Source organism: Ochotona curzoniae, unplaced genomic scaffold (genome assembly GCF_017591425.1).
Source record: "Ochotona curzoniae isolate NIBS_2020 unplaced genomic scaffold, NIBS_Ocur_1.0 scaffold_2587, whole genome shotgun sequence".
Lineage (NCBI taxonomy): Eukaryota > Metazoa > Chordata > Mammalia > Lagomorpha > Ochotonidae > Ochotona > Ochotona curzoniae.
The window spans coordinates 29,269,436-29,292,851 of NW_024467096.1; the positions used below are offsets into that span (position 1 = coordinate 29,269,436).

Below are 23,416 nucleotides of genomic sequence, written 5' to 3' on the forward strand. Positions count from 1 at the left end.
ATGGTTAAAATTTTGTAGAAAAATGCTTATCATTTATACATTATTGGTAGAAAACTAAAAGGATCTTTTTGGGGGATGGGCAGGAGAGGGAGACACTTAAAGAATTTACTTAAAATCCTAAGTTAAAGAATTTACTCAAAATTGGTTAAAACTTGTACCTGGGCTTATAATTCATGCTCATTTTTCAAAATGTCCTATCATAAATACTCTTTAAAATTTAATTGCAGGATTTAAAAAACAAAACAAAATAAAACAAAAACCAAAAAGCAACCTACAATCGGGTCCAAGGGTCCAACAGAATTCAAAAGTAGGCCCGATAATGTAATAAGGTCCTTTGAAAATTCGTGGAAAAATAGAATTGGATGACATGTTTACTTTGGTGCCAAAAAAAAAAAAAAAAAAAAAAAATCAAGCGCATGCATAGAGTCCTTTGTGATGTGTGTCTCCCGGGAGTTTTCCGAGGACTCGGTAAGTGGCTGCACAGCCTCCAGCTTGAGAGCCAATGCCCCAGGGCACCAGAGCGGCTACAGAGCCAGACCAGGAGCCCCTTTCTGACATACAGAGCCAGAGTCCTCCAAGTTTATGGACTGAAGGCTGCTTTGCATTTTAAACTAAAGTCTAGGTACTACAGAAACATGAGTATACCCCTCTAACTTGTGAATATACCCAAAACAGGTTTTTTTCCCTTAAGGTCTTCACGCTTAGTTATTTCAAGACAGCACATTGTCAGAAACTTTGAAAAAAATGACGTTTCTAAAGAAACGTAGCACTTAAAAAAGAGAAAAAAAAATATGGTAACTGATTAAATGTCTAAAAACTTTACATTTTGGAATTGTAAATTTAAGACTAGACAGATTCCCTAAAGTAAAATTTTACTAGGATTAGACAACTGTAAATATTTGAGATGATTATGGATACTTTCTAAATCCGCTTGCATAAAAAATTTTAAATAAACATAAGAACATTATATCTGGCACATTTAAATAATAAATTGCTAAACACTAATATTAATAATAAAAAAATCAGAGTAACTCTGCCCCTGAAATGTATCTCACCATGTATTACATGTATTACCTACTTAATAAAAACTCACCTACAGCGATGGACCTGTGACATGTCACTGTAGTTGTGTTATCCATGTTTACCTATTACTGTTCTTGTATTTCAGTAAAATTCCATAAATAGATCCAAAAAGTACACTTAATGTGTTTTTGGGTATGAAAGAGGCATAGCTAAGACAGCCAAAAGATAATTATTTTCCTGTATACTAAATCATAAGGAAAAACACACATTCTGCCTCAATGCAAGAAATGCAATATTATTAGATATCTGCTAGCAATCTGCTAATAACTTCCTTTTTGTTTATATCAAATCACAAAAGGCAACTGTGGGCTCACTTCCCAATAATAAATAAATATTTCCATTGTACTTTTCTATGTCTAAATTTGCATCCTGGGTCTTTCATACTACATATTAACATTCCAGTTTCCACTAGAAGGGTGAGCACAAAAGCTACCTTCTTACATTAAAAATGATTTGTGTCTGTTTTTCAAAAACAGCTAGTGATTTGTAATTGGCTCTTTAACATAATGTATCTGTTTTTTTAACTCAACAAGAATGTATATTCCCCAATTTTAAGCGACATCTCTTTTTGCCAATTCAATTACTGTTTTAAAACTCAGTAAGTTAATTACCCAAGGCAATGGTAAAATTTATAGCTGAATTGTTAAACAATAATTCTGCAGCTAAGAATAGCTAACATTAAAAGTTGCTATACTCCGAGTTAATCTTATGTTCTAAAATTAAATCCTCAAATGGCTTCACGGAGAACGACAGAAACGATCGGAGGCTTAGGATGTAATCCTACTGTGTATCTACTGCAGCAGAAACTGCCCTGCACAGCACTGGTATTTCCTCTCAACAACAGACAGCTCCGTGTGCATCAGTAGGCCTCCAAGAACCAAGGAACTGAATTTTGGCATGACTGTTTGGAAGCTAGTTTGAATTTTTTTTTTTCCATAGGTAAATGTAGATGTAATAATTGGCTCTTACAACAGAAGGTACTGTTTTTTTTCTTTTGTTTTGTTCTTGGTAAGTGGCAAATATAAAAAGGTGAATTGTGTCCAGGTTGGCAGCAAGTTTATCCATGCAGTAAATGGCAACATGAGCAGAATGCAGAGTTGGGAACTGAAAATTAGACACATTCTTCTGCAGACATCAACAGCGGATTGATGTACTCGAAACCTTCAAATTCAGACTGGTCGATTTTCCTCACAATGTCACTGTGAAGGCAAAAGCACATTTATTTTAATCGCAATCAATATTTCTTCAATCTTTAAGCGGTACAAAAAATTAGTAAAAATTAAGGTTAATTACAAAATTTGTGAAGGAAAAAAAAATCCCTACTAATTCTTGCATTAATTTCAAAATATGTTTTAGAAAAGTCAAAGTCAGAACCAAAATGAATCCAAAAACAAATTCAGGTACAAAACTGAAGATTGGGGAAAAGGCACAAGATGACACAATTCCTATTCATTTTAATTTCTGACCTGAAAACCATTCTTAATTAGGTGAATATCCACGTCTAAATTAGCATCCAATGTATTAGTCACTTCAACAGCAAGACAGAAGATGACGAAAGGCGGCCCAGAAGAAGTTACCAAATGGAAAAGGCAATAGCAACAAGTGCCCTGAGCGACCTGGAATAGGGAGGAGCTAGTCACGGGGAGCAGAGTCTGGCAGTCTATTGCACTGGGCTTCTACTCAAGATGCAGTAAGAGGGAGTGGTACTATAGATGCTGGAACACCCAAATGTGCACACCTTACCACAGAGCACAAAGTAGGAGAGGACAGTCCCTTCCTTTAAAGAGCCACGTGTGGGGGGCTTGCTCCCACACTGGGAAGTTGTAAGAGAAAGCAGCACCTGCTGAACTTCATATACAACAAGCTAAGTCCTGAGCTAATAATTAAAGTTCAGAGAAGAGTGATGTGGCTTCTAGGCAGGGAAACCAAGGGGGCCAGCCTTCCCTCTCCTAGACTTAATGGATGAATTATAAACGCTTGTGCAAGGTCCCCAGAAACACAAAGATTCTACAGTACAGCACAGGAATAAGAGGGTGTTAAAGGGTAGATGACGCTGGAAGGAAACGAAATGCCCAGATAAAAGCAGTGAGTAGATGTGACATTAAGGAATTTCTCTCTTATCCATGAAAGATGTGCTTCCAGTTGAGGATGGAAAGACTTCAACAGGTAAAAATGATAGAGGAATGGAGATTTGCCATGAGCGGAGAGGCTGCCACTCATTACTACCAGTCAATGGTGAGTAACGAGGCTGATGCCAACACTTGTGCAATAATGAGACATGGATAAAGTCAGCCAGGAAATGTGTGAGGCCTCAGACGTTACTAGATTTCAGCTTCCACACACTCCTAGGAAAGGGAGGAGCCAGCAATCACTGACACTTTGGATCTGAGTGACAGGAACGTAAGGTGGCACAGGGAGCAGGAAAGGTAGACGAACAACCAAGCAACCCCTGTAGCACTGACTGGAAATGTAGCTTAGGAAGCAAGCTATCAGGGCACAGGGGAGGTGCTATAAAAATCAATACCGGGCCCGGCACGGTAGCCTAGTGGCAAAATCCCCCTGCCTTGCATGTCCAGGATCCCATAGAGGATCCAGTTTGTATCCCAGCTGCTCCACTTCCCATCCAGCTCCCTGCCTGTGGCCTGGGAAAGCAGTCGAGGACGGCCCAAAGCCTTGGGACTCTGCACCCGCGTGGGAGACCCAGAAGAAGTACCTGGCTCCTGGCTTCGGACCGGCATAGCATTGGCTGTTGCGCTCACTTGGGGAGTGAATCATCGGACGGAAGATCTTCCTCTCTGTCTCTCCTCCTCTCTATATATCTGACTTTCCAATAAATAAATAAATCTTAAAAAAAAAAAACAAAAACAGCTCTCTCCACGCTGGCTGAAATCTTCCTGGTACAAACTGCACATGGCAAAGACAAGACTGTGCTGAGCAGAACCAAGGAGCATGCTGGCCTCAAGGCGACAGGGGTCACAGGTCAGACTACCCACAGCAAGGCCATGAGCACCAAATGCCGTGCAGGCATCAAAGGAAACGAGGACTGAACAAAAACATGCTATGCATTAGAAATCATGAAGCTAATTCAATATTCAGATGCTCCTGGAGCTGGTAAACGGTTAAACTGTTGGCAAGAAGAAAGGACAAAACAAGCCATGCTGGCTAATCCGAAGGAGTCTGATAACAATACTGCTTACTTGTCTTTCGCCATGTGCATCTATTAGCTGATTGTTTTCTAAAAAAAAAAAAAAAAACCTTAAAGATGGAATAAAAAAAAAGTGATGGTTCAAAGAGCAGCAATAATCGAAAGGTAAAATGTCAGATAAAATCTGTGCATGTTTGTAGATAGAGGGAAAGAAATGGAGAAAATTCAATCAATCAAAGAAGGTGGAGGAAGCGGCTTGTCTTGCAGCAGAGGGAGGGTCTTACAAGAGCTGAGAGAAAGCAGCAGATTGGGAAGAATCGGCGAGCAAGCCCCAGGGGCGAGGAGGTCCCGAGACAGATGGCAAGGCACCACGCAAAGCACCACTGCTCGGAGCAGAGAGGCCTCAATCTTTGCACGGAAGCTAAGGGAAAGTTAATCCAGAAAGAGGGATGGAGGCAGGGGCTGGGCTGGAGTCTGAAAGAAGGGTGATTTACAACAGTTGCTCAGAGGAATGTGGCAAGAATTAAGATATAAATAAAATGACTGCCGAACATTAAGGGCCTCCTTGAAATTAGAGAAAACGAATCAGTAAAAAGAGGTGAATGATCAAAATATCCCTAAATGATTCTAAATTACACTGCAAAGGATGAAATGTAAACACAACACAATATTTCAGATCACTGGCTCACTGGATTTGACAATTTGACATTGTCCTTTTAAAACAGTTGGTAAAACATATCAACAATGTTAACGTTTTCATACCCTCCGGCCTACTTCCCTTTGTCCGCTCAGGAATTCAGAGAAAGATGGTCATCACGAAAATGGGAGACAGAGCAGTGCGGTAGAAACAGCACAGGTCTTGTCAGCCACATCTGGCCTTGAATCCTGACCCTGCCACCTGACCACTGTACAACTTGGCCTAATCTCCCCATCTGTACAATGAAGATGACGGTAACTAGCTCACAAAGCTGTTGACAGAATTAGAAATAATGCTTATAAAGGAACGGCAGCTAGTGTCATAATTTATTAGTGTAATAGACTCAGTTATCCAGGAAATGAAATGAAAACATAAATTACAGCATAGTCTGATAACAAAACACTGTGCAATCACTAAGAATGGAGGTTTCAAAAATGTTAAAACATCTCAAGGTACAGAATTACTTACTCATCATCTGGTGTGAGCTGGACAGGTTCATTGGTAAACTGAGAATCAAAGTTGTCTAAACCAAACTCCCCAGAAATATTCGGTTTAAAAGGAGGCACCACCTGCTTTTGCTCCATCTAAAAAGACACATCAGACGACAGTTAAAGCTGATATTCTCGCATGGGTCCATGGGATTCACATCTATGAACACGAACAAAGGCTTTAACAATATTACAACCTGCTCAATTACATCAATATCTAATCTTTGGGCTTTAAAAGTGTACTAAGAGGTACCTGAGGGGTAGTTTTAAGCTGTTTAAGCTGTGATATACGTGTTTGCTTGACATTCCTTTAAGCCCATACAGTTTGAAGGTAATAACAAAACCAAATATAAAAAACAACCAAAATGTACATACCATATCCCAATCTACGTTTCGGAAGAATGGGTGGCCCTGAATATCAGCAAATCCTGTTTGAGGATGACAACCCAATCGTTCCTTTGGATCCTATAAGAGAAAGAAACTTTAAGAACTGGGTGAATGCTACGCTTTAAAATAAATCACCTTTTCAACAGGTGCTTTGTGGCTGTGACACGTTAACTTTATTTCTGAAGTTAGAATGGCATACCTTTTATTTCTAATAAGTATAATACTACAATCAATAGTTATTTGAAGTATAGTTTATTTATGGCTATTTATCATGTAAGGGGAAGTAGAAAATTCTTACTACTTCTTGTTAAAGAAAAATACAGCAGCACCCAGCTACTCTTATGGTTTGTACTAGAACAACATTTGCAATAAGCAACCCCCAAACTTTACCACTAGCTTGTCCTTTAGCTCAATTCAAGATAACAACAAACCATAATCTGAGTTAAGCAATGATACAGCCACTATCTGAACTGCTGAACTGAAGGAACTTGCAACCTAAAACACGCCTTGGCTTATTCATGACTATGGATGAGAACACGAGCCTATTTTCCTTTCTGATAAGAGGCATTTTACTTTGCATATTAACACCTCTTGTATTTATCTTTCATTGTATGAAAGATTAGGTTTCAAGTTTAAAATACTTCCTCCCATAAAGCCAATTCAAACACACCTCAATTTCTGACTTTATTCATTTTTGCCACTGTGTATTTATCTCAGAAGATAAAATCACACCAATCTACTTTTTCATTTATTTATGTAAAGCAGAATTTATGACTCACAAAATTACAATTCTAGATTTTAAAATTCTTCTAGTACCACAACTGCAACAAACAATGCTCAGATTACTTATTTGATTTATTTGAGAGGCAGAGGGACAAGGAGAACAGGGAAGAGGGAGAAGTAGTTCTTATTTAAAAATTCACTCCCCTAAACAGGCAAGGGCCAAAGTCAGAGGGCTCAAACTCAGCCCAGATCTACATGGGTGCCAGGAACTGAACACTCAGGGTGAGCCATTACTATGGCTCACAGAGTCTGCATTAGCAGGAGGTTGGAGCAGGGTTAGGTGGTACTGAGCCTAGCTACTCTTTCTGTTTATGGAAAGACAGATTAACAGAGAGAGACAAAGATCTTTTGTCCACTGGCTCACTCGCCAAGTGGCTACAACAGCTGGAACTGAATCAATCCGAAGCCAGGAGCCAGGAATTTTTCCCATGCAGGTGCAGGGTCCCAAGGCTTTGGACCATCCTCCACTGCTTTTCCAGGCCACAAGCAGGGAGCTGGATGGGAAGTGGAGCAGCCAGGACATAAACCAGTACCCATATGGAAACCTGGCACATCCAAGGCAAGGATTTAGCCACTAGGCTGTTGTGCTGGACTAGGTACTCTTTGACGGACTATTCCAGACAGCAGTAGTAGGCCAGACACCAGCCCTGATAGGGCAGCATTTCATTCTTTTGATATAAAAATGTATAGGAAGCAAAGCTGTTTTAAGTATTAAGAAAACTGATGATTGGACCCAGCGCCATGGCCTAGCGACTAAAATCCTCGCCTTGAACACTTCCCATCCAGTTCCCTGCTTGTGGCCTAGGAAAGCAGTCGAGGACGGCCCAAAGCCTTGGGACCCTGCACCCGTGTGGGAGACCCGGAAGAAGTTCCTGGATCCTGGCTTCAGATTGGCATAGCATTGGCTGTGGCGCTCACTTGGGGGAGTGAATCATCAGACAGAAGATCTTTCTCACTGTCTCTCCTCCTTTCTGTATATCTGACTTAAAAAAAACACACACACACAAATTGATGATGACAAATAGACTGTATGAATAGTAGAAAAGAGCTTTGAGGCCATTTAGGACACCCACATCCTGCTTTCACTCAAGGTTCATACATACATAGGCCTCGGCAGCCCCAGATGGCTCAAATACTGAGTTCCTGCCATCTATGTAGGAGACCTTTGGGGGTTCCAGGCTCCCGGCTTTGTCACGGCCCAGCTCAGCCATTACAGGCATTTGGTGATGAGCCAGAGGATGAAAATTTTGTCTCATCATCTTTAAAATACTGTTTTTCTTTCCTCTTTTTTTCTTTTTGGTAAACAGACATCATATGTGTAATATATAGAAGAAGAAATTAAAGTGACAATTGGAAAGCACAATTCATCTCGGGACCTAGTCAGCATTGTTCTTCGTGAGCAAGCTGTTTTTTGAAAAGCGACAGATTTGGTTCATTCTCCAAATGGCACAACAGCTGGGCGGGGCCAGAAAGAAGTTAGAAGCTTCTAAGTTTCCCATGTGGGAATATTTTCCCTGGAATTTAGCAGGGAGCTGGATCACAGGGGAGCAGCTGGAACTCAAGTGGTGCATATGCTGGGAGTACACCTGATGGGGGAGCTTGGGGAACGACTTTTTCAGGGTGCAGTCTCTGTAGGTGAGCCCAAGAACCAAGGCAAGGGGCAGCCCAGACTAGGTCAGGTTGCAGTATCCGCCAGCATATGTGCGACTCAGGTCTGGGGGCGGGCCAGGCTGGGCCATTTCATAACACCCACTGACAGATCTAAGAACCAGGGTAGAGTGCAGGACAGGATGGTTCAGGCTGTAGCACTAGCCAGTTCATATTAGGGCCGGGACTAGGGAATGACAGTGCTGTGATGGGCAGCAGCACCCACCAGCACAAGCTGGAATGGGGGCAGACTGAGCTGGGGCAGGTCAAAGTGCCCACTGTTGGCAAATGCCAAGGTGAGACGGGCCATGCCAGACTGGGTTGCAGCACATGTTAAGAGGCAACAGGGGGGTGAGCTCGGTAGGGAAGTAGTGGGGTTCCCCTGCAGGGCCACTGCTCCTGCTGGTGAGAGAGAGAGAGCTGGTACTGGAGGGCAGAACAGGCTGGGCAGAGCTATAATACCTGTTGGCCTACACGTGAACTGGGTTAAGGGGAGAGCCAGTCTGGGCTAACTGACTGTATTTGCTGATGCAGGCATGAGTCAGTATAAGGACAGATTGACTGGGCTTTGCTGCAGCATCAACTAGCAAGTGCTGGGACTGGGGGTAAGTCCTGTTGAGCTAGACTGCAGAACCATCTAGAGAGTGCAAGATCCAGGGGAGGGAATAGGTCCAGTAAGAAGGCTGTGGGGTCATCTCTGATGGGTTGCAACTCCCACTGGTGAGCATGAGGACCAGGACTGGGGGTAGGCCTGGCTGAATAGGCAGTGACATCTACTGGCATGAATGTGGGCTGGAGGGTGGAATCGCTTGGGTTGAGATCTGAATGGGATGTGGGACAGAACTGGACCAGTCCACTGCACATGCTGGCAGGCACAGGAACCAGAGCTGGGGAGCTGGTCCAGTAGGGATTATTGGGGGACACTCTGACTGGGCTGCAGCTCCCCCTGGTGTAAGTGAAGGCCAAGTGTGTGTTGGGCAGGGCAGGGCTGGGCTAGGCTACAGGACCTGTTGCTCTGCAGAGGAAGGAGGACAGAACAAATTGAACAAGCTATCTCAGGGAAGTTTGACTGCAAATTTCTGTACCAATGGAGACTGTGAGGTGGACTGCATCGGCCAGTTGAGCTTAGAAGGATTTCCTCATCCTTGCATCAGGGAGATTGACAGCATCTCAGAACTATCGAAGCTGCTTGAGCAGAGTCCTCAGAACATGTTCCCCAACAGGAACCCTGGGATGACATCAGGTAGCCATTCCCCATGCCTGGGTGCTGGGGTGGTTGGGAGCCTGGGTGTGGCTTCTCCGGTTACCTCCCCCCTTATCCCAGACACAGGAAGAAGAAAAAGAAAATGTGTAAACAGCGTCTCACCTACTTTCCCCTGACCCTCAACCCTTCCCACCCTGATCAACTATGTAAACATCATCAAAAATTAGAGAGAGAAACAAACGATGCATATGGAATGTAAACATCACAGATGGATAATGGGCCCAATAAACAAATTGTGAGCCTAACTTGGAACACTGCACACTATGCTGTTTGGGAATTCTACATTGCCTCAGCTTCTATTCAGCAGTATGATTACAAGGAAACAAAGCACTTAAATTTTCCACATCATGCATACCTTGTTGAGGAAACTCTTCAGGACACTTGCAGCTTTTACAGACAGAGAACGTGGTATACGTATTTGTTTTTCCAAAATAACTAGAAAGATAAAAAGTACGGTATTACACCTGACTTCTACAGGATGGTTAATCTTTTATTATGAAATACTTAAGGTATTCCGACAGAGAAAGTAAGACATCACACACACAACAGAAGCACCTCATTTTCTCTCCCTCTAGCACACCACCCCCACCTGCTTCTCAGACAGCCTCTGGCCAGTGCTCTGCTTATCATCCATACGCTTGTTCTTGGCCTATCTCACTATGTTGCAGTTTCTGCATCTGCCAACTAGAAAAATGTTACTCACTTCACAGGGCTGAAGTGACGTTAAAGGAGTTAATATTCCTATCAGAGTGGGAGGGAGGATGAGAGGGAGGCACAGGTTGGTTTTCCATCTACAGGTTCACTTCCCAGATGGCCACAAGAAGCATCTATGGTCAAGGCTGAAGCCAGGAACTTCGTCCAGGTCTCCTTCGCACTTGGGTCACCTCCTGTTGCCTTAGAGGCACACTAGTGGGCGCTAGACTGGGGGGGGGGGTGATGGGGCGGTGTGGCGCATTCAGGCCATGAACCAGGGCCCAGCAGGGATGCAGCATTGCAGGCAGTAGCTGCTTTACCCACTATTTTGTAACATCAGCCCCTATTTAATGACTTTCACTGGACATTGTCGATTATTCTCCAAAGCTCTTGTGTGTCCAATTTCATCCCCAGACCCGGCACAATAGTGTAGCAGTTAAAGTTCTCACCTTGAACGCACCAGGATCCCATATGGGTGCCGGTTCCAATCCGGGCAGCCCTGCTTCCCATCCAGGTTCCTGCCTGTGGCCTGGGAAAGCAGTCAACAACGGCCCAGAGCATTGGGACCCTGCACCCTCATGGGAGACTCTGAAGAACCTCATGGCTCCTGGCTTCGGATTGGCTCAGTTCCAGCCATTGTGGCCGCTTGGGGAGTGAATCGTCGGAAAGATTTTCCTCTCTGTCTCTCCTCCTCTCTGTATATCTGCCTTTCCAATAAAAACAAATCAATCTTTTAAAAAAATATTAAAATTTCATCCCCATCCAGAGTCTATGAGAGTTCCAGTTGCTGCTATTCTCAATGGCACTGATATCATCAGAATTTACATTTTTTTTTTTTTTGCTAAATAAGGTTATGAAATGGTAGACCATAATATTTACATGCTTATTTCCCTATTTATCAGTGAGGTTAAATCACATTTCACATACTCTTCATAAGCAACTGGGTCCTATTCTATGAAACGCCTATTCACATTCTGTCCTGGATTTAATCATTAAGTATAGAGGTAGTTCTGTGGTTCTCTTCAAACTTTCTTTGGATTGCACCTTGCACGTCCCTGTGTTGACTTTGTGTTTCTCACCACATGACCTATTCCTCCCCCCCTCATCTAGACCACTCCTGTTCCTGGGGTCTGCTACCTACGCTGCTCTTAGGCTTCCCACTCAGCCCCGAGTCCCTGGTGTCTCGAGCATCCTCCAGCCACAGAATCCCCTCCCTCAATCGATGTGACATATGTCCTGGAAGCATCTGCTTGGTATGATGTGGAGTAGGTAACTGCAAACCGTTTAAGGAACACAGAGGCAGAAAGGGTGCATCCCAAAACAACAAAACAAAATCAAGATTATTCTGCTTTTATCTACGCAGAGACTTGTTGCCCCAGCGAAGCTATATAACACACTGCAAATTACCTTGGAAGAGATAATCCTCTGTGTTTTGATCAGGGTTATCAGAGCTCCCAACAATATCAAATGGAGATCTTCCTGCCATCATCTCAAACATCAATACTCCAAGAGCCCACCAGTCGACACTGAAACCTTCAGGAAGGCATTTCAAAGCAATAAATTATCCACTTTGTATTCTTGAAAGTCAGTTATTAGAGATCCATTTTATCACATAACCAACAAATTTATTTTAATAAGTAAAATCAAAATGCATTATTAACTATCATGCTAAGCACGGGAGCTTACAGAAATATTTTACTTATCAGCAAATAAAGCTATTTAACAGATAACTTTAAAACTATGAGAACAAGTGTTTATTTTTTCAAATACATCCTGTAATTTGATTCATTCTATATGCCGAACAGTTTTGCTTTGAGGTTATAATTAAATCATACTTGAGAATAACCTTTTCTGCTCTGCAACATGATGCTAGCTGATTTAAAGATCCTTGAAGGACCTTGCATCCACATTGTGAGCAGTTGTTGGAAGTACCACAACTCTGCAGAAATCACAGGACCAGAACCTAGGGGTCAAATGCTTCAAGAGAAAACAAATGTAGTCGATGCATCAACGAGATGCAACGAGATGCATGGCGGAAGCAGCTCAAGCAACCGGCGCTCTCTGACAGGTGCACAAGAGCCCCATGGCTGCCGACCTGAATCCTGACTGCCGTTCAGCTGGATGACGACACACAGGCGATTCTTATTTTCTGTGTGCTGGCAAACACATCTGCACAACGAGAGCCAAGAGTGCTTACCTCTTGGGTTGGTGAGAGCATTAATTTAGTTAACGTAGGCAAGCCACTTGGAAGTGTATGTGCTGCTCTGTGTGGCTAAAACTCAAAACTGTATCCCCAGATAATGCCAAGGTCTCCATCTTTTATTTCAGACTTTGCGAGCCTTGAGAGTTTTAATAGCACCAGGAAAGTTTATCAGTACTAAAATGCGGTAATACACTAGAATGCAATTGGTACCACATTAAACCACCCACTCAGAAATAGCTAAAATACCATCTGCTTGTTATTACCATAATCTTCTCCTCTTAAAATTTCAGGAGCAATGTAATTAGGAGTGCCACAGAAGGTGCTAGTTGTATCTCCTGGACGTAATCCCTCCTTTTGTGGAAAGAAACAAACAACAACAAAAAAACAAATAAGTTCCAAAACTGCTTTAAATTTACCTTTCCTATTTCATTGTTTACGTAAGTTCAATTCTGTAGGTAATACACTAAGTTCATATAACATCACCACAACAATCGCCTGTACCATCTTTTTTTTTTTTTTTAAGAGAGGGGTCCTACTTGCTGGTTCACTTCCGAAATGCCGACAGCTGCCGGAGCTGAGTTCGGGATGCAATTGTAAGGCAGGAATGCTCTCTGGGTCTCCTACTGCATGACAGGAGCCAGGAACTTGAGCCGCGGCCACTGCCTCCCATGGTCTGCACTGGTAGGAAGCTGCACTCAGGAGCCAGCGCTGGGAATTAAATGCAGGCGCTCCAAGACAAACATGGGAATCTTAACCGTCTAGGCTACATTTTTGAGCCTGTCATTTTTTCCTTTTAAACATTTTGTTATTGATTTGAAAGGTGGAGTCACACACACGGGCCATCTTCTGCTACTTTCCCAGGCACATTCTCAGGTTCTCAGGATCAGAAATGGAGCAGCTGGGACTTGAACTATGTCTCCAACATGGGATGCCAGCATCACAAGTGGCAGCTGAACCCAATTCATGACAATGCTATCTCTATTTTTTTTAAAAGATTGTATCTATTTTTATTGCAAAGTGAAATATATATATATATATATATATATATATATATATATGTAGAAACAGAGAGAGAGAGAGAGAGAGAGAGAGAGAGAGAGAGAGAGAGAGAGAAGGAGGAGAGACAGAGCGGAAGATCTTCTGCCCAATGATTCTCTCCCCTCCCCAAGTGACTGCAATAGCCAAAGCTGAGCTGATCCGAAGCCAGGAGCCCAGAGCTCTTCCAGGTCTCCCACGAGGATGCAGGGTCCCACGGCTTTGGGCCATCCTCGACTGCTTTCCCAGGTCACAGGCAGGGACCTGGATGGAAAGTGGGGCTGCCAGGATTAGAACCGGTGCCCATATGGGATTCTGGCCCATGCAAGGCGAGGACTTTAGCTGCTATGCCACTGTACCGGGCCCTTTATATTTTTTTAAAAGCATGGTTTGCCACTAAAGAGCATGAAGAAAATCTGTCCTAAATAAGTGTTGCTAAAAAGCTCATTGAAGATATTAATTATATCCAAGATACTCTATAGTAAGCTAAGATTTAACAAATTTAAATTATGTAATAAAAATGAATAACATCTCACAAAGAAAATAAGCACTATTAAATTTCACCTACACATAAGCCACTGGTAAGACTGTAAGTGTTTCTTTCCAGTCAAGGTCAAATTTGCTTGGGCAAGCAGAGGAAGATGTCCTAAGTACTTAGGTCCCTACATCCATGTGGGAACCTTGGATGGGGATCCAGGATCCTAGCTTCAGCTCTGTTGAGTGCTGATCACTGTGGTCTTTGGGAGAGTGAATTGGCAGATGGAAGATCTCTCTATATATAACTAATTTAAATTTTTCAAAAATCTTGAAGAAAGGAAAAAGAAAGAAAACCAAGTTTTCTACCCACGCTTTCTTTGAGTCATCTAAACTAGTTCTGCAGAGATAATAAGAAATAACAGTGATTATGAGGTTATGTCAGCCACAGATATTTGGGGCACAATGTACATACTTTTCTTTGAATTTTAATACATTTTTAAATTTCCTAAATTGACAATTGTACCAATTTGTGGGTTAAAGTGTGACACTTCCACACATGTACACAATGTGCCCTGATCAAAACAGAGGAATCACCACTTCCCTTTTGTGGATATTACTTTACCAGTGGAGGCTTACAGGTTTAGCTTTCCATTTGTTCCTACAATACGCATGAGGTTATCCCTGACAGGGAGTTTCCTTATTAGGCTGAAGGAACGAATTCCTCCAACCTGACAATGATTTCATACCCCACTACATGTTAAATCACTATAAACACCAAGGAGAAATATCTAGCCAAAAAAAAATTTGATCATATTAGAATGTGCAAGAAGCAACTATGCAGGCCTGGCACAACATGTGTGGGGATCCCTTAAGGTTGTGTTCTGGTTGCTCCACTTCCCATCTAGCTCCCTGCTTGTGGCCTGGGAAAGCAGTGGAGGATGGCCCAAGCCTTGGGACCCTGAAACCATGAGGGAGACCCAGAAGAGGTTCCAGGCTCCTGGCTTTGGGTTGGCTCAGTTCTAGCCGTTGTAGCCACTTAGGAAGTAAACCAGTGGATGAAAGATCTTTCTGTCTCTCCTGTACTCTGTAAATCTGACTTTCCAATAAAAATAAACAAATATTTTAAAAGTTGCTTGATTAAAAAGAGAAATATTAGCCAATGTGAATCACAGAGGACACAAACCAGGAAATAGGAGAGGACCACACAACAGCAAAGGGGTACCTGGAGACTGACAGACACAGGAAAGCAGTGAACACAAGGCTGTGGTGACTGATTGATTACCCCAGCAGCCAGGTGGGAAGGAACTTTCACTGGGAGTTCAGGAGGTGAACCCAGAAGGGGAACTGCCCATCCTGCTTGTCTGATTTAACCAGGAGCAGAGACAGAGCAGCAGAAACAGGGTGGATTTTTTGACCCAGTCCGCCCCCCTAGAGCCTAATCAGATGTGTTTTGTTTAGGGAGGTAAGGGCGATGGACAGTACTGCACATGCACTAAGCTGGGAGAGAACTCATTTCTGGCTCAGAGAATGCAACAACGTGGCATCCTACAGTTTCCACTGAAGACAGGTCAGGGTAGCTCTCAGATCTGATGGCCAACAGATCAAGAACTCTGGTGGTGGCACATCAGGCACCATTTTGTAGAGTATGTAAAAGCTTTAAGACTGCAGGGACAACAGTGAGCTGTGCATGCGCTGAGCTGAGAGAAGACTCCCACAGAAAAATAATACCAACTGTGGCATTGTATGGGTTAAGGTAGGTTCTTGTGACCATCAGACCTAATGGCCAACAGGTTCTGGCAAGATCAGCACCAACAACAAGCTAGCTATATAAGACACCTGGTGTCTCTCTAATCCTGGGACCTGTTCCAACAGAAAATGGGAGAAAGGGTGTACAGACAATGGTGCAGCCTCAGCACAGGATCACAGGAGGTAGAGACTGGTGAGCTAGGAGCTGGACTACGGAGACCATGGTGGAAATCTAACATAAGAACGCAGACCTGGAGCTCACTGGAGGGAGTGGCATAACTGACTGCAAACAAGGAGCTGCGTACCAACTGCAATAACTGAAATTGAATTGTAGACCAGTAGGTGACAGAGCTTAGAAACCTGCCCCAAGGGGAGGAATCTGATAACCCAAAGTACAATGATGAAGAGCAAAAGAAGAGACAGAGGCACAATGAATATTACTGAAGACTCCCCTGCAAAGGAGCAAAACCTTTTGCCAACCTCAGAATTTACTGAGGAAGACATCGAGAAATTGGGGGAAGAGAATTCAAAACACTTGTCATAAAGCTTTTTATCAACAACGAGAAGCATGTAAAACAGGCATTTAAGGAACTCAAAGAATATGTCACACTGGGAAGGAATCAAATGAAAGCTAACTAAAAGCAAACTAAAAATACACTGGAGAGTCTCCAAAATAAAAGGAAGGAGGCAGAAGAAAGAATCTCAAAATTAGAAGACATTTCCTGTCACCAGGCGGAAGCAAACAGAAAGCTTGAAGCAGAGCTGGGTCAAGATAAAAAGAAGTATTCAAGAACTGGAGAACACTATTAAAAGGCCAAATGTAAGAGTTATGGGAGTCCCAGAAGGTGCAGAAAGAGAAGCTGGGTTTAAAAATGTATTTAATGAAGTAATAAGGGAAAACGTCCCTAATGTAGAGAAAGAATTGGAAAACAACATCCAGGATGGGCACAGAACTCCCAACAGCATTAACCAAAAGCCATCTTCACCATGACACATGATAATCAAGCTCCCTCAATCAAACATAAGGAAAAGATCCTTAAACGTGCACGTGAAAAAAAAAATCAACTGGAATGCCAATTAAACTAATAGGAGACCTCCCACAAGAAACTCTCTAGGCCAGAAGAGAAGGGAGAGACATAGTCCAGATTCTAAAAGCAAAAAATTGTCAACCTATGATAACGTACCCAGCAAAACTTTCCTTTGTCTTTGAAAATGAAATATAACTAGTCCACAGTAAAGAAAAGTTAAAAGAATATGTCTCTTCCAAACCTGCTCTACAAATGATACTTAAGGATGTTCTCTTGACAGAGAAGAGGAATAGCACCCACCAAAACCAAAGGCAAATGTGAAGAACATCCCAGTAAAATGACAACAGAAGACTAAATCAATGAAAAACCCATTGCTAAAATGACAGAACCAAAATACCACTCATTCATATTAACCCTGAATGTAAATGGATTAAACTCATCAATCAAACTTCACTAGTAGACTAGATTAAAAAACAAAACCCATCTATTTGTTACCTACAGGAGACACATTTCACCAACAAAGATCAGCAGAAGCTGTATCTCATGGATTCTGATTTTTGTTAGTTTCATCTCTTCAAAACAGTTTCTTCATATTAAATTTTGCACTGACTCATAGATTACACTGAAGCATCATTTCTTTCAAAAAGGATTCTTGATTTTCATGTCTTCAGCGAAACTTTAGGCACTCAGTAGCATGTTATTTAACTTCATGGTGTTTTTGATTTCTTTTTTCTGCCTGTTATCGATTTTGTTTTGTGGCTTTTCATTTAAGGGGATGTAGAGTAACTGTGTAATGGAGACTGTCATATCCAGATGTGAGGATGCAATGCAGTATGCATCTCTACTTCCAGACAAAGATGGACTTTCAACAAAACTGTTAACTGTATCTTGACAACAGGATGCTGGACTTTCTGCCATTGTCCATGGCCACATTGATGGACATGACTGTGTATGAAGAACTATACTACACTAATGATATAACAGAACTCAGTAAGGGAGGAGGAAATCGGGGAAGGGATAAGGGAAATCCCAGAGCCTAAGGAACTGTATCATAAAATGATAATAATAAAAAAAAAGTAAATTAAAAAAAAGATAATGAAGAAAAAATTACTTGATAACGAAGTTACTATTAATCCTTTTGTTCAGCTTTATTTTCTCTTGAAAATGGTAAGACTTCCACGGGTGCACCAAATGCTAGATATTAATATTTAAATGTAAAAGATATAGATGTTCAAAGAAAATCATGAATGCATAATTAAAGTCACTATCTAATGGCAAATGAGACTGATACAGTGATTGTTCTAATTCCCATCCAGCGCCCTCACTGCTGGCCCTGGAAAAGCAGGAGCGAACGTTCCAAGCGCCTGGGTTTCCACCTCCCGTATGGGACACACGAATGCGTCTCCAGGCTCCTGGTGGTGTCAGGGCTCGGCCTAGGCTGCTGTGGCCATTTGGGAAGTAAACTGGTGAATCTCTGTGTCTCTCCTACTCTCTCCCTCTAAGTCTGACTTGCAAATAAGTCAATCTTTTTTTTTCAAAAAGTCTTATTTTTGTACAAAAAGCTTTGAAATCAGTACAGCTTTTTCGTATGTATTTTCTATGAATTTGTTGGGTTTATTTTGGTAAACATTTATTTATTCTTATGTAAAAGGTAGAGTTACAGAAGGAGGAGAGATATAGACCTTCCATCCACTGGTTTACTCTTCAAATGGCCACAATGGCCAGAGCTGAGCTGATCTGAAGCCAGGAGCTTCTTTCAGGTCTCTAACGCGGGTGCAGTAGCCCAAACATGTGGGCTATCCTCTTTTGCTTTCCTAGGTGCATTAGCAAGGAGCTGGATCAGAAATGGAGCATAATTAATATTAAATTTCTTAGCTTATACCAAATTCCTGACCAAATATTTTAATATTATGAATAATGCAAACTTGTCTTCAACTGATTGGTTCACAACCCCAATAAACTTTTTATGGCAGAAAAAAAAAAAAAGAAATGGAGCAGCTGGCACTAGAACTGGCGTCCCTATAGGATGCTGGCACTGCAGGCAGAGGTTTAATGTGTATGCCACAGCACTGACCCTCTGTTTTCCCTTTTTAAACATGAACTCTACCAAGATAACTTTATGAGCAGCTGAAGATCTTTCCAGTATCCAAATACTTTTCCTTACCTTACACATGCCATAGTCAGTGAGTTTAATGTGCCCTTCAGAGTCCAGTAATACATTGTCCAGTTTCAAATCTCTATAAATTATGCCTCGCTCATGAAGATAATTTAATGCTAGACTGATTTCTGCAGAGTAAAATCTAAAATAAAAAGTAAAACATTTTATTCAAATTTTTAAATGGTAGTAGCAATTTACACACCTCAAAGGCTTCTCCCAACTGAAACAAAGCACCAATTATAAATCTTTTCATTCTATGATTTTAGCAACAAAAAACATCAAAGGCCAAAACACAAGTATAAAGGCTCCAGTTCACTGACATACCTTGACAAAGTTATTAATTTGAAAACTTCAAACAGGAGTTCTTAATTTGTGCCCTGAATCAGGTTTGGACATTCCAACCTCCTAGCAGGAAGGCAAAGCTGGACATCCTTGAGCCTCCCCATCTTGATCACCTCTCTAGAGACGAATGACACATTCCCAACTGCCCCAAAACTAAGACCCACTAGCACAATAAAAAGAATACTGAAAGTTGAGTATTCAAATCAAAAAGTCCACATCAAAACTTTTTTGTTAGATGAAGAATTGAGCTATTCTATAACCACAAGTAACAACATTTAAAAATAACCATCGACTCACTCATAATAATCCAGATTTTGGCCTTACTACTGAAAATGAAACAACCAAGGCAGATCCCAGCTGCTTCAGCGCCATATCATCATGACTGCGTTTGGAGGCAGACAAAGCAAACCTCCTTAGCCACTTTAAAATCCATGATTAGGAACCTGAGTTCCTATTTCACTCTTCGGCATTCAGAAGACAAAAAAAGGAAACCAGAAGTCATATTAAAAATTAGACTAGAATCCTGAAGACCAACTGAACAAAAAGAATTGAACGTTTGTATGTTCGCAATTCAAAATAACATCTGTGGCTTGCTACATATTATGTGACAAAGCTTGAATTTATACAATGAACACAAATGAATAGCAAATTACAATACACATATACTACAATAACTTATGTAAATTAGCTTTTAGCTAATCTCTATGTCTTACAAAGAAATAACCATTATAAAAATAATATCTACCTTCTTCAACCACTGCACATAAACAGTTACACAGCCATTAAAAACGCCAACATAAACAACAAATAACTTTACCTGGCATGTTCTTCAGGAAGTTTACGTTGTCGCTGCATATGAAACATTAGATCTCCTCCATTTACATACTCAATAACAAAGAACAACCTAGAACACAGGAGAGGGCCAATGAAGCCAACACCCAAACTAAGGCAGTGTCACCAACTTTCAAATCCTGCAGAGACCAGTCACAACACACACAGCACCCTCGGACTTGGCCTTTGGAAGATGCCAAGAATCTGGGGAAGATGAAGGGGAAATGAATCAACTACAATCTTCATTTGAGGATTTTTCCCATAGTTCAGTTCTAGGAAACTGTGTTTTTTTTTTTTTTCAAGACTTCTTCTCCAGTATGGCAATAGGCCACAACTGTACCTAGGCCAAGTGTTTTACTGTAGGAAGAAAAGCAGCTAACAGCTGGCAGGAATCCCGAGTCCAGTTAATGCCAAATCTATAGTGTGCCAGCATAATCACCTAGTATATTTTAGTTTTTCTTTTTTTCCCTAAAAATATTGGTGTGTGTGTGGGGGGTGGGGGTCCAGGTCTGTGAGCCACAGAACTGGGTGGTCTGTTGGCCCTGGGTGCCAAGCAAAACCCACTGGCCACCTGGTGGCAAGCTATGGGAGCTTGGTGTGCGGGGTTGCCCAGGGTGGAGGATGGCACAGGTGAGGGCGTACAAGGACATGAGGGCTCATGTTCAGGACTGGTGGTCTGATTGTACAGTTCCTGTGTCAGAGCTGGACCTCCTCAGGGGAAAAGACGGAGCAGTGGATGGCAAGCCCAGATACACGGAGGATATGGCAGCCCAATGAGGACTGCTGAGGACATCCAGTGCCATAGCAGAGGCAAAAGGGTACAACAAATTGGACAACAACCCCAATCAAATGATGACAGCAAATATCTGCGGAAATTGAGACTCTAACCTCAACTATGTTAGCCAGTGGACATTGGAAGGATTTCCTCATCCTTGGTTCAGTGAGATTGACAGCATTTAAGAAATATCAAAATATATAATAATAATAAAAATGATCAAAACCACTTAAGCAGACCCTCAGAACATGCTCCACATCAAGGACCCTGGGATGACACTGAGTGGCCCTGGTACTCAATGTCCCTGGGTACTGGGATGGTTGGGAGCCTGGGTGTGGCTTCTCTCCTCTTCTCCCAGATACAGGAAGAAGAAAATGTGTAAACAGCGTCTCACCTACTTTCCCCTGATCCTCAACCCTTCCCACCCTGATCAACTATGTAAACATCAAAAATAAAAAAGATTTCTTTATTTTTATTGGAAAGGCAGATTTGCAGAGAGAAGGAGAGACAGAGACGTTCAGTCATAAAACTAAAATCCTGACGGCTGATGCCTTGATGAAGGAGGCTAAGCCTCCATCGTGGCACTGGCATCCCACATGGGTGAGAGCCGGAGTCCCAGCTACTTCACTTCTGATTCAGCTCTCTCTGCTTCTGGTCTGGGAAGCAGTAAACAATGGCCCAAGTATCTGGGCCTCTGCCCCCATGTGGGAAACCCAAAAGAAGCTCCTGGCTTTGAACCAGTTCAACTCCAGCCATTGCAGCCATTGGAGAGTGAACCAGCAGATGGAAAATCTTTCCCTCTGGCTCACTGTCTCTCTGTATATCTGCCTTTCAAATAGTAATAATAATACAAAAATTTAAAACAAAACATAACTAGAATCATGGCAATATTTAAAATGGTGGGTATCTTTAGCCCTTGATATAATCTGGTTTTTATTTTTCTGCTTGAAGCATGTCATTTCCTAATGCTGATCCTGTCAGACTGGTACCACTGATTAGCAGGAGCATAAAATCCTGGTGCTCTTCTCCATGATTTCCACTTCTTTCACTGTAATAAGCAGGATATTATATTATACAAAAACAGACAAAGTTCAGTCATCACTCTTATTTTTTATTCTTACCTGCTTTCCGTCTGAAAGCAAGAATGCAGCCCAACCAGAAAGGGATGATTTGATGCTTGCTCAAAAACATGCTTCTCTGTTTGTACCCAGTCAATATCCTATTTTAAAATAAGAAAGAACTATGTCATCAAAATTAATAATAAATTTTGTTTTTAGCAATTCAATAATCACAAATGCAATACTTAAACAGGCTAACTATCAACCTAACATCAATTTATGTGCAAGGAGAAAAATCTTTGTACATAAATCCTTCAGCATTGCCAAATTCTCTGAAAAACTTTTATAAAACTGCTTGATTTCCTCTGATACTAACATAGTTTGATTTTCATGGCTTCTAAAAAACCTAATGGGGCCCAGCGTGATGGCTAAATCCTCAGCTTCCACAAGCTGGGATCCCATATGGGCATGGTTCTAATCCCAGCAGCTCCACTTCCCATCCAGATCCCTGCTTGTGGCCTGGGAAAGCAGTCGAGGACAGCCCAAAGCCTTGGGACCCTGCACCTGTGTGGGAGACCTAGAAGAAGCTCCTGGCTCCAATCAGCTTAGCTCCAGCCATGGTGGCTGCTTGGGCAGTGAACCAGTGGCAGAAGATCTTTCTCTATGTGATTCTGCTTTAAATTAATAGTAAATAAATCTTAAAAAAAAAAAAAAAAAAGAAAGAAAAAAACCTAATGAAATATGTCAAATTTAAGTATCTCTTAGAATCTGAAATATATATGTAAGAAAAATAGACTGCAATAACAAGGCACATTGGGGCATTTACTACAATATTATCTTTAAACATTTTAGCAGTTTAGAAATAATAAAACTTCACTGTGCTTACCTCATCATCATTGACAAGTTCTTTTTTCACAACTTTCATTGCATAAATACGATCCGTCTTTTTCAATCGAACCAATAGCACTTTGGCATAGCTTCCTCTTCCAATTACCCGGAGCAAATCAAAATCTTGAAGACCCAAACTGGAAGAAGCTTTGCCACTTTCCCTAGTGTTCATTGCCTGCGGAGAATGTTTACATCAAAAAGTCAACCTTAAAAAAATATTTACATACTATGTTTTTAAATACACAGTCACACCAACAATAATTTTAAACATAAAAATATTTTAAGCTGGCAATTCTTTTCTCACATCATTCAAATCACGTCATCTAGTGTGCACCCATGTGGGAAAACTTGGAAGGCTCCTGGTTTCAACCTGACCCAACCCTGGCCACTGCAGCCATTTGGTGAGCAAGCTGGCAGCTGGGAAGACCTCTCTGTCTCTCTCTAACTCTGCCTTTCAAATAATTAAAAATAAGTTTTAAACATAAATAATTACAGGAAGAAAGTCAAAGTGGGACCAAAAAGTGCAAAGCATGACATAATCTCTTTCATAGTATAAGCTCTTTTTAAAGGGTTAAAAAAAGTGTCAGTTGAAATACTTAATCCTTCATATTTTTCAATGTGCAACCTTACAAAATGGAATTATATCTATATTCTAATGTTTTAGAAAATACATTATAATTTTAGATTG

The 23,416-nt window shown here is 41.6% G+C and overlaps 1 protein-coding gene across 1 annotated transcript in view; it reads right to left on the reverse strand.

Moving 5' to 3' along the window:
- Positions 1-2,030: 2,030 nt before the first annotated feature.
- The window catches only part of PRKCI (protein kinase C iota), a 93,726-nt gene continuing 72,340 nt past the window's right edge, over positions 2,031-23,416 (reverse strand). The window contains exons 9-18 of the mRNA XM_041002664.1: positions 22,727-22,903; positions 21,904-22,001; positions 19,994-20,080; positions 18,841-18,976; positions 12,654-12,741; positions 11,595-11,720; positions 9,850-9,929; positions 5,789-5,878; positions 5,394-5,509; positions 2,031-2,282 (exon numbers count right to left, since the gene is read on the reverse strand). Of these exons, the coding sequence (XP_040858598.1) occupies positions 2,195-2,282; positions 5,394-5,509; positions 5,789-5,878; positions 9,850-9,929; positions 11,595-11,720; positions 12,654-12,741; positions 18,841-18,976; positions 19,994-20,080; positions 21,904-22,001; positions 22,727-22,903 (1,086 nt within the window). The 3' untranslated portion in view covers positions 2,031-2,194. The remainder of the gene's footprint in view (positions 2,283-5,393; positions 5,510-5,788; positions 5,879-9,849; positions 9,930-11,594; positions 11,721-12,653; positions 12,742-18,840; positions 18,977-19,993; positions 20,081-21,903; positions 22,002-22,726; positions 22,904-23,416) is intronic.